Source organism: Esox lucius, chromosome 15 (genome assembly GCF_011004845.1).
Source record: "Esox lucius isolate fEsoLuc1 chromosome 15, fEsoLuc1.pri, whole genome shotgun sequence".
Taxonomy (NCBI): Eukaryota; Metazoa; Chordata; class Actinopteri; order Esociformes; family Esocidae; genus Esox; species Esox lucius.
In genome coordinates, this window is record NC_047583.1 from 14,913,587 (window position 1) to 14,925,442 (window position 11,856).

General features: G+C 40.3%; 1 protein-coding gene across 1 annotated transcript; it reads left to right on the forward strand.

Annotated features, from left to right (window-relative positions):
* Positions 1 to 3,768: 3,768 nt before the first annotated feature.
* Positions 3,769 to 11,713, forward strand: entpd5a (ectonucleoside triphosphate diphosphohydrolase 5a). The gene is made up of 13 exons (XM_010897906.5): positions 3,769 to 4,226; positions 4,624 to 4,703; positions 5,044 to 5,187; positions 5,542 to 5,617; positions 6,417 to 6,452; positions 6,899 to 6,987; positions 7,125 to 7,204; positions 7,300 to 7,361; positions 7,514 to 7,615; positions 8,519 to 8,662; positions 8,834 to 8,890; positions 9,842 to 9,957; positions 10,068 to 11,713. The coding sequence occupies exons 1-13, from the start codon at positions 3,962 to 3,964 to the stop codon at positions 10,149 to 10,151; spliced, it is 1,335 nt and encodes a 444-aa protein (XP_010896208.1). The 5' UTR covers positions 3,769 to 3,961; the 3' UTR covers positions 10,152 to 11,713.
* The last annotated feature ends 143 nt before the right edge of the window (positions 11,714 to 11,856 follow it).

Below are 11,856 nucleotides of genomic sequence, written 5' to 3' on the forward strand. Positions count from 1 at the left end.
GATGTCAGGATTACACAGCTGTTTTGTTTGAATACATAAATTGTGGAGGAGCCACAAAAGTTCAACAAATTGCAGTTGACTTAGCAGATTCTGAGAACCTCAACCAACTGAAATAAACAATGTAAAGTTAGTGCAGGTCATTTAAATCCAAAGCCACTGTCACATTGCATGGCCTTGCTCAACTGACTTCCAAATTCTGCTGTCTGGAGAAACTGGAGGGTGCCCAAGGTCCTTCGTCAACTAAACATTGAACAAAAAAGGTGTATCACAAATGACATGTCTGAGTATAGTTACTGTACATTTAAGCATATCGCCTTTTGCACTTTCATCATGCAAAGAGTTTGGGGACTAAATTTAAAGCAAATTGCTATGACGGGGAGTAGAGAACTGAAATAACCCCAAGCAATTCGAAGCTGTCATTATCATTGGCATTGTAATGACAAGGTTTAGGTCTCTTCAATAGAGTTTTAGGGTAGGACACCCACAAACATGAAATTCCTGAGGGTAACATTGCAGCATATTAATAATAGATTGCAAGGCTTGGATTACAAAGCTTGGGTCACCTCTCATGCTTTAAACACTTGGGGTTCAATTCAACCAATTCCGCATTGCAGTATTGATATACTTACAGACTAGTCCTTGGTACTCTAAAATTCTTCAACGACTACTAGTGTGATCCACCTCCAGGAATGCTTTCACTTTTACGAATTAGAAGTGTGCATTTAGAAGATTAATATTATAATTAAAGACACTGTAAATATTGTTATGGTGTGAATTAATCCCAGCCTGGCTTAAGTTACAAGTCAACATCAAGATAACCCTGATGATTTAAATAAATTGTATTAGTATGTACTGTGTCATACTGACTCCTCTTTACAAGAACACATTTTCCCTTCTAATGTCCAACAGGCTAAGGAAACCATATACATATATATTATTTACCGATAACATATGCTGCAACTAAGAATGGTTGGGTACAATTCAAATGACCTTATTTAAAAAGGTACTTTCAATCTTAACTATTTCCATAGATAACCATGAAATGTGAAAAGTTCTATTCTCTTTTTCCAGCTCAGCGTTTGACCTCCATTGGTCAGAACTTGTCTGACCATGGCTGTTCTCTGAAATCATTGTAATTGGGTCATGAAGGTATGGCACATGTTTCCTGACTCATGCTGTAAACACTGTGCAATAAGTACTAGTAGTAAGGTCCCAAGGATCAGAAGATCAAAACATTTCATACATCATGTTTTATAGTAGTACTTAGTTTAGGTTACTGTATGTCTGAATGCCAAACTTAATTATACAGGAGAATACATTGTCTTTGTCAAGGGCAAGATTCTTCTTCCCACAAAGGACCTTGGAGATAGCAGCATGGGGGAAAGCAAACACAATGTCATGTTTTTTGCAAGGGCTCAATTTAATTTACTCTATACATGACATCTTGTGCTTTTGAGTGTGAGAAGCCAGCAACCTGTTTAGTTGGCTCATAGAGCATTGGTGCCCGATCCAAATATTTTTAAATTGATGTGAAGTCAATGAGAGGTCCAGCATATGCTTTGATAGGGGTGAATTAACCATAATGGTGAGCCACAGGATTGGAAAAAACTAGCCACAGTATTTCGAAAAAGGAAGGAGGAAAGAAAGTGCAATATTTTTAGTGCAAATTACAGTGTTGGAACAGTGCACTGCACAGTGGAGTGTCCCAGGAAGGGATTGGAATGGCATGATGGGTAAACTCTGGTGCCAAGCCCCACCTTCCCCTCACTGAGGAGCTCCTCTCTGCCCTCTTCAAATCCTGCTGCAGGACCCCCAGCCCCCACCCCCATGGCGCCGGGCCTAGTGCTGCAGCTTCTGTGGAATGAGTGAAGGATATCCCAGTCTGGTTCATAGCACAGTTCAAATGAGGTCTCAGGTTTAGCAGGGCCTCCGATGAGCTGAAAACCAGAACATTACTGTGCATTACAATACTTTTGCTGATACACTAGTTAAAGTTGTCTTCCCAACCACCCACTTAAAACAAAGGGCAGCCAGTCATGCTTTTCATGGTTTCTTCTGTGAAACTTGCCTTAAATATTATTTCCTAGTAAAGCTTGTGGTTACCAAAGGATGAGTGGGAGTGAGATTATTGCTTACATTCTTTCAGCATTTATGTTGGTGGGAGGGTAAGTTGGGTCTTCATTTCATCTCTTTTAAAATGTTAATTGTGGTGTTCAGAGCTGCAGCATATTTTTGATGTAGTAATCTTAGTAATCAAAAAACACCTCATTTTTGGTATGTGTAATTCACACAAAATGACATAAAATGCACGGAAATCTGCATTAGGAGCACGACTTGCTACACGTTTTTGAATTAATTGTGCTTTTTATCCTCTAACAATCACAAGCAGCGCAACAACGTAGCCTAGACCGTGGTTACCCGTGCTCACGGTTATATTAGGTAAATTGATACAGTACCCTACTCACGTGCAGCAAGCCGCTTGCTTCTTTCAAATAATGCGCTCTCAAACCGAGACTGTTATGTTTATGAAATAACCACCGTCAAAATACAAACCATTCATTTACATTGTATTGTTGTTTTATTTTAAGCGATTTGGCTGGACGGTTTTTGCAATAAAAAAAGTGTCAACACGTTTGAACTTGACAGTTTTACCCGCAACAGCCACCTACCATTATTTGACGGGTGGCAGTGGTTAATTTTTTTCCCAGACGTCAGTGAGATGTGTTTAGCATAAGGAATACATTTGATTTGAGTAAAATGTAAAATCATTTTGTTGACTAAAATGTCTCACTGTATTCGTAATTTTTATAATAACTTGACCAAATAATTATAGAATGTAGAAAAACACTAAAACAAGATGTTTCAGACACAATAACTAGGACTAGATTTAATTAAAAAGGTGCCTCAATGAACACTGTTGTGTATACCCTGAGAAAGTTGCCTTGCCTTTCTTGACTTGGATTGGTAGTAATGCAGAATCCATGTTGCAACTCCTTTGCCCTGCAGTGACTCATATTTTCTGTCTGAATTTAAACATTCTGCTGAAACATTTGGGGTTTCCTATTTTTTATGATTTTAATGTAATTTTATGTCCTCACCACATGTCCCACAGTAGATTAGATAATGTCTACTTTTGTTTAAACATTTAACCAAGACAAAAAAAATTATACATTTGAATCAGTTTATGAAGTAAATATATTGGTACAATGTATTGTTAAAAAATTAGAATTATGCATTTCGATATGCAATAAAAAAAGATGTACTCTGAAATAATGTATTTCGTATGTCATGCTAATAAAAGCAATTAAGGTGATTATGAGTCATTGTAAAGTGTGCATATGAAAGTCAAGGCATTTGTGCAGGGAAGGAATTGTAGTAATCGTCAAGATTGCCTGTAAGTCTTAAAGTGCACCAATAAAATGTATTTTAAGACCATTGCTTCAAGTTTCTGCAAGCAAGATGTTTTGATGTCTTTATATATCCCCTTTCTTTCTTCTAGGGGGATTTCGGGGCTCTAATTTGCCCACTAAAGATTAAGAGAGAAAGAAAACGGTGTAATGTTACCCAGTTTAGGAATCTGAAAAAATAGAACCACTGCTGGTAAGCAGGTATTCAGTTTCCAGTTCTGTAAGAAGGGGGGACTCTTGAAGGAACTGAGATGGAACGCAACAGGATTGGTGGATGGCCTGTGATGGTGTGGCCCCATGCCAAGCTCTTATGTCTTTATATACTGTAAACAGATGACCAGACAGTCCTGAGTGTGCATTGCTACCCACTCTGCCTCTCCGCTTGCCTCCCATACTCACCTTTGCAAGCTGCTGCCACTGCTTTTTTCTGCTGCTTCCCTGAAAAAGACCAACTTTAAAGGCACACTTTAACTTCTGCTATTCATCCCCTTAGAGTAAAGTGTTTCGCTTAGCTTTTACAAAAGTATCCGTGTTTTCTTCACTCCTTAAAAACGATGGCTCTGCTGATACTGCTGACAGTAATGTCCATGTGGGTTCTGGCTTGGAACCATCAAGTGGATGCAACCTACTATCACCGCCAGACAGTCCACCACGAACACTCTGCTAACATGGAAAACCTCCTGCCTGAAAACCTCCTGCCCGACATCGTGCCTGTCTCCCACCCTGTCAACCTCAGCCGCACTTTCTATGGGATCATGTTTGACGCCGGGAGCACAGGCACCCGGATTCACATCTACAAATTCATTCAGAAAGACCCTGGTGAGTGCTTTCTCTCGCTCCCTCTTTCTTTATTTCTCATTCAGTCTCTCCCAGCCTCAGTCATAAGTGCCATTAAGGCTCTACGCTCAACCTAGAGAGTCAGTGTTTGCTGTTGGGTTATTTGTTCTGAGGTGTCAAGGCAAACAGGTGCTGTTGGCATGTTGTGGAGAGAGCATGCATGAACAAGACTGAACCTAGAAGCTACTAAGTAACTTTACAAAAAGCTGCTGACTGAAAACTTGTTGTTTTTGTATTTATTTTAATGCCTTAACCAATTATGTGACTGTAAGCTATTTTGAAAGCAGACTTAAATGTAACAGCTCTATTATTTCAAGCATTTTACATCCCTTGTTGGACAATTGAATGGATCCCACCCAATACACTGTTTCTCTTTTAGTTGAGCTCCCAGTTCTGGACAATGAGATGTATCATGCAGTGAAGCCTGGTCTCTCTGCCTATAAAGATAAGCCTGAAGAGGTATGTTTCATGTCTATAATTTTCTCATTTAGGGATTATGGGAGTTAAGAGGTTTGTCCAGAGTCCACAAATGCCATTTTATAGTCTGCAATGTAACTGTAATTACATGAAATGATTCTGCTGATGCTACCACTGCATCTGAATTTTACCGTCTCTATTTTACAAACCAGATGATAAGTGGACAAAAGATATCAACCTTTTAATCAGCTGAATATATAATGCTGTTATATACTTAATTCACTGTTGAAATCTCCATTTCGACCTGTTGGGTCATGGTGGTACTTTGAGGGTATTCCAGTGAAGACGAGAATCGTCTGTTAATGCCTGTTATTCCATTCAGGGTGGGAACACGATCAGAGCTCTGCTGAAGGTGGCTAAGAAGACCGTGCCAGAGAACGAGTGGAAGAAGACCCCTGTGGTCCTGAAAGCCACAGCTGGGTTGCGCCTCCTGCCCGAGGAAAAGGCTAATGCTTTGCTGGAGGAGGTGAGGCACATTTTCTCTCTGCTCAGACTGTTTGGCAGAGGAAAAACCTGTCCTACCGCGGATCAGGATGTGAAACCGCTACATGCTTACGAGTGTCCTTAAAAGAACAGGGGGAAAGTCTGCCCACCTCTTGGTGGATGTCACTGGGCTGTCTGGAATACTGGGATATGTTGTTCAAATTGTTACATTAATGCAGCTTTACTATTCATTCATGTGGTTTTGAATACCAGGAGTCTCAGACACGAACAGTAGAGTTTAGACATATGCATGTTTCAGGTTGACCTTTTCTTCTTCTTGTCTTTATTCAGGGTGTTCTTTGTAAATATGCATTGTCACAATAAATTGCCTCCATAGGTTCGGGAAGTATTTGAAGAGTCCCCCTTCTTTGTACCAAACAACAGTGTCTCCATAATGAATGGAACGAATGAAGGTATGACACAAACATCTGTTTCTCATTTTCTTTTACGCTACTGTGGTATTGTGGATTTGTTGGTAAAGAGTAAAACTCATTCAATCATTTAACTGTAGACATGAGTTACAGTAGCTTAACCAGAACTTCTCAAACTAGCGGTCACGGCCCCCTGTGGGATCGCCTGATTTGAAATGGGATCACTAGAGAAACTGGTAAAAAGTAAATAGCTTGGCACATAGAATCAGGGTAACATGAGTACTGGTAGCCGCTACATGTGGTTGTGATGAACTGTGGTTTCTGTTACGGGCAAAAAACGTTTGGTTACCCCTGAGGTAAACGCTGTAGTACTATCAGATCAGATGGTTGGTATCTACCGTATCTACCATAACATGTTTTTATTAGAGCTCTATTGCTACCGCAGTTGAGTAACCTTGTCTGGTTTGCCTTCCCACACCCAAGATTAAGTGATCCTCCACATCATCCACACTAACTCCTATTTCATCAGATGTGCAATTCATTAGTCTGACTTTACGAGAGCCATAACAAGAGATTTGACACAGAAATGACCTGGGTTGGTCTAACCAACCCATGTCAGACAAATATTGCTCATGTAATAGCTGCAAAATGAGTGAAAACATTTATTTAACCTTCCATCTTTGAACTGAAAGTTAAGTCTGTCCTCTAGGAATGTACTAGAATGCCAGTATGTATTGGTTCTACTGTACCAACTACCAGACAGGAAAGGTGACAGTTGAAAATGATTTTGTTGAAGATAATATTTACTAATAACTCTCTCCATCTCCTTATTCTCTCATAGGAGTCCTGGCCTGGGTAACGGTGAACTTTTTGACAGGTAAGGCATTGCTCATGTTTTGTTAAAGAGGTGTTAGTGGTCAGTAGGGTCATTTCTGAGGTTTACACTGTACACAGGTGGTGTGCAGTGAAAGACTCCTGTCTCCTGTCTCACGGTGTTATATTGAGTCATGTTGGCCACCATCTGGTAAAGATGGGATGCAAAATTCCCTCACTTTTTCGAGAGTATTAGTGTAATAAGAGGGTCTTTATTTTAAAACCCTTCCTATAATCCTAAAATTGCCTTCTTCCTCTTAGTGGCCAAAGACAATGGCAGTCTTAGTCTAAAGCAGATGGTTGGAAAATGAATGCATGCATTATGTTGTCAATATACAGTACTTGTTTCTACCTTCTGCATATGATGTCTATGATAGAAAGCATCCTGTAAGTAATTTTCTGTTTCCTGGTCTGTGTGTTTGACTTTCTGACTTTCTGCCCTTGTTTCAGGTCACTTGTATGCCAAGACCAGGAAGACAGTGGGGATCCTGGACTTGGGGGGCGGATCTACCCAGATCACTTTCCTTCCAAAATCAAAAGTAAATGTGAAACTGAACTAAAAAAACACCAAGGGGAATGTTAAACTGATCTAAAAACATCAAAGGTAAATGTTAAACTCGACTATTTTGTGAAGAATAACTGGTATTAATTAGACATAATTTCTTTGTTCCCATAGAAAACGGTCTACACCGCCCCAGCCAGTTACATTGCCAACATCAACATGTTCAACCACACTCTACAACTATACACACACAGGTTAGTCAACCATATGTACAACAGCTAGTGTATGTAGCATGGAGTACAATGCAAAACACTGTCCTGACATGTTGTGCATTTCTCTTCTCATTCAGCTACCTTGGAAATGGACTTGTTGCGGCCCGATTGGCAACTCTTGGTGCTTTGGGAGCTGATGGTAACTAAATGATCATGTTTGTGTAGCTTTGCAAGCAGTCACCTGTTCATGACGAATTGATAGATTTGCTAATCACTGCGTGACACACTTTATATTTCTATTGTCGTCCTTGTCGGGGAGAATTTTGTGACCAATCTTGTTTACTTTTTAAGGTCTGGATTGGAAGGTTTTCACAAGCTCCTGTCTGCCTAAAAAGTTTAGAGAGGACTGGACCTTTGGGGGAATCACCTACAAAGTCAGTGGAATTCCTGATGGTAAGTTCAAGATGAGAAATTCTATTTAAATAATATTTGATTTGTATAATGCACTAATCTAGAAATCCGTTATTCAGATAGCTCAGTGCTACAGTTTAGTTGAATCTGAGTTGAGAACATTTTCCCACTGGAGCCAAATGCACTGTGGTGCAAAATGCATGTTTTGTCATTCTTTCTCTCTGCACACAGGCTTTGAACAGTTATAATAGAGCAAACCTTGTATTTAAATGAGAAGAAAATTGTCAGTTAACTCTGCAAATAATGCAACACTCCCATACCACAGTCATGTAGCCAAAAGATACTGGGTTAGTCCCAGACCTGTTATTTTTCTGTGTAACGAGAGGCTTGATGTTGACCGCTCACAATTATGTGGTAAAAATAGATAACCCAACAGGGCTGTGCTAAGTGCTACTCTTGTCAGCACTTGGTTTCCCTAGTTGTAACCAACCAGCCAATCCCATGGTGCTGTGAAAGTCATTTTGGGGATTTTCAAATGTAAAGTTCTGGAGACCCCATAGCCTTAACCCCATTTTGACCTCATACTGAAGCCCCAGAATATCCCAGGGCATTCTGCCACAAACATGCAGCAAACCCACTTATATTACTGTCAATGGAAAATAAACCTTCTGTTGTTGGTGCATTTAAATGATTCTGACATGTTAACAATTTACTTGTGTTCTGTTATCATGAACTAACATGACAGGGGTGGCAAATACCCCAGTGGTTAGAGCATTGGGCCAGGAGATGAATGGTTGCCCATTCAAATCCCCAAGACAGCAAGGTGAAATGTCTGTCCCTGTGCCCTTGAGCAAGGCATTTGCTCCTGTAATTTGCTGTGGCGGAGAGTGTCTTCTTAATGCCTTACACTTTGTGATTAATTAAGTTATCTGTTTCTCTCTGCAGGCTATGCAGGGTATAAGCTGTGCTACTATGAAGTCATGAAGGTGGTGAAAGGCATTGTGCACCAGCCGTTTGAGATAAAAGGCAGCAGTGTATTCTACGCATTCTCCTACTACTTCGACAGAGCTGTGGAGTCAGGCCTTATTGGTGAGTAAACACAGTAGGACAAGATCAGAGTTATGCACCCAGTAAAACGGGATTTACTTGAGTTGTTCTGTGGTTTTATACTCAGAAACATATAACCGATTTGAAACAAATTAAATTAAATGTGTTGTAGTAGATGTGGAAAAAGTGGGCTGTGTGGTTTTTGTTTTACAGATGGGAATCGCGGTGGCATGGTAGAAGTCAGGGATTTCAAGAAGAGAGCCAAAGAAGGTGAGAGTCCTATTTCTCAGCCCAGACACAAGTTGACAATATTGATACAGTACACAGTGAAAAACAACACATTCTGGAGCTAATGTCCATATTAGACTCCAACAATTTCCCAAGAAAATATTTTCCTTACCAAAATGAAGTTGCACTGCATAATACATGCTGTTCTAACTCACACAAATACTCAACCTTGGTTGTGCCCAAACTTCTTGGCACAAATGGAACCTAACCTGAAACAATGGCACTTTTCTGTGTCATTTTCAATATAATCAGGAACCATCAGATGACATTTCTGATCTATTCATATCTGAGCATATGCTGTACAAACAGTGTTATTCTACATCCATGACATTTACATATAACTAGCTGTAATCTGATGTGATGTGGAAATCACCCTGTCTTTCTTAGACTGACATACAGTAGCCTTGGTTAATCTATTAGAGCTCATAGCACAGTGAATGCCTGTGTTGTTATAGGTTTACAGCTAGCAGCAATGAGGCGCTGTGTTACGTAAAGTCGGTCGGAATTCTGAGGACAGTGTCACATGGTCTGGTGAAACAGGGTTGGGATTGGCCAGGCTGGCATCAGGCAGGTTGCCAGCCAGCTGACCTGGGCCGCACTGTCTCTCATACCTGACAGCCACACAACACCCAACCTGACCCGGGGGCTGAGACTGAGAGAAACACTGTGTACAGCCAGGCCACTCACCCCCAGATTCACCAACATGTGCTGACCCTTTACTCTTCTCACACCCTCTCGCCCAGTCAGCTAAACAAACAGAAGAATCAAAACAAGATAACCAGCTTTCTATTATGTCGCATACAAGTCAGACACTGTTTGCTGCTTGACCCCACTTTGAACGTGGCACGAGGTATCACCCAGTACGCCCACCCGTGCTCTGTTTTCTGTCAGTGGTATGTTGTTGATGTAACGCCCATTCGTCTATTGTTTCAGTGTGCAACAAGATGACCAAGTACCGACCCATCAGCCCCTTTCTCTGCATGGACATGACATATATCACTTGCCTGTTGAAGGAGGGCTTTGGCTTCAAGGACAACACAGTACTTCAGGTGAGGGAGTCAGGAAGAGGTCACTGGACACCCAGGGAGGAGAAAGGTTTTTACCTATTCACATCTTGGTGCCTAACAAACATTGCATCTTTACAATTTCTTCTCCGCAGCTTGCCAAAAAGGTAAACAATGTTGAGACAAGTTGGGCCTTGGGAGCTACATTCGATCACTTCAACAACCTCAACATCCACTAAGGGCAGCTAGCTTAGCTGCCTGTAGGAGCTGAGGGGGACAGCCTGTTACTGGAGGCGTGAACATGCTCCTTCAGCCAACCACTCCCCTCCCTCCATCGCTCTCTCCTCAGCACCCTTCTACAAATAATCCAAGAACTGTTGACAAAGAAATCACTATATTTTTTATAAGGAAGGACAGCTATTTCTACTGTATGTTTAACCCATAATTAGTGAGTTGACTTTATTTTTGTAAAGCAAGCGTTTACATTTTGGCTTCCTTAGGGGTGTCTGACCTGAAATGCTGTCTTACTTGGCTACCTTTGAGTGTGTAGAGTAGTTAGCGTGATGCATTGCGGCTGGTCAGGTATTTAGATAAGGCTGGTGCTCACTGTGGTCCTGGAGTGCACTGGAAAGTACAGTGGAATATTTGGAGAAAGAAATGCAACCTTCAGTCTTAGCTCTGAATGCCTGCAACTCATTCTATCTAAAATATCTTTCCACTTAATCATACTGTAGGACAGGTGAACAAGAATAAAATCCCCTCACAAGACTTACAGCAATATGTTGTTGTAATTAAGTAACCAGAAATGTCTCCTCCCATACTTTGCACATAACACTTTAACTGCAGATACTGTAGCTAAGATCTGTTGCTTGGATATTGTCTACAGAGTTGTACATATACATAAATGTTAAAGGAGCTGGCCAATTTGCCACAACTCAGGGGGCGGGTAAAGCACAGAAAGGGTGAGATGATATTGTTCTCACTGATTACGTTTGATATATGAATACTATTGTATGAATGACGTAGATGCCTATGTTTTGAAAGTGCCATCTGTGTAGATATGGCCTTTTTGTAGAACGGCTAGTTGAATTAAATTACACGCGTGTTGTGTTTCTGACTGTTGGTAAACTGTGCGTGGTCTACAGTGGAGAACTAAATGGTAATTGTTTGATCAACTGTTGCTGAACTACAGGCCCTGCTGTATTCATGCAACGTGTAATCATCAAGTTATTTTAAGTGCCATTTACCTACAATCTAAGCAGAATCCCAAGCAGAACAGAAGACATCTTAAAAACATCTAGTGTACCATGACACAACACCTTAAGAGACAAATGCTTAGTTGCAGCGATGTCAGATATGGAAGATCCTAAACCCATAATTAGTAGATTGGTGTAAAGCTCTTGTATTGGAGCAATTTTCTTGTGAACTGTACAAATATTTAAAACTCAGATCCTACTTATTTTAAATGCCGCTTCAATCTGTACAATGCTGTATAACTGCTCTTTGTGCAATGCATTAGCCTATGCAGCAATAGCCGCTATCTTTCCAGTAGCAAAAATGTACAATAACTACTGCTGTATATAATACTACAAAGAAAAACCTGTATTAGTGAAATACTGACCAGTGAAAGTATTTCATTTGACTTGGCAAAAAACAAAAAAAATGTTGGCTGCATGTTCACCTTGTTGTAAGATGAACTGTTTGATGACTGATCATGTTAATCACATTATTTTGAGAAAACCTGATGCAAGTAAATGCCTGTATACATTATACACGTATGCTTCAATAAAATATTAAAAGTGTACTTGGTCTACATGTTTTTCCCCAAAAGATTTCTGCCACAAGAATATTTCAATGTGAAACTTTGATACAAAAACTAGGTTTAGCAGCCCCTAAAATCTTATTTACACATTATTAAATAAACAAGTAAAAATTTCTATATTC

Bases quoted from the DNA above. Each gene is read 5' to 3' on its own strand.
- entpd5a (XM_010897906.5), top strand. From the start codon at position 3,962: ATGGCTCTGCTGATACTGCTGACAGTAATGTCCATGTGGGTTCTGGCT. The intron at 5,188-5,541 runs GTGAGGCACATT...TTGCCTCCATAG, and splicing joins CTAATGCTTTGCTGGAGGAG to GTTCGGGAAGTATTTGAAGA. The intron at 9,958-10,067 runs GTGAGGGAGTCA...TCTTCTCCGCAG, and splicing joins AGGACAACACAGTACTTCAG to CTTGCCAAAAAGGTAAACAA.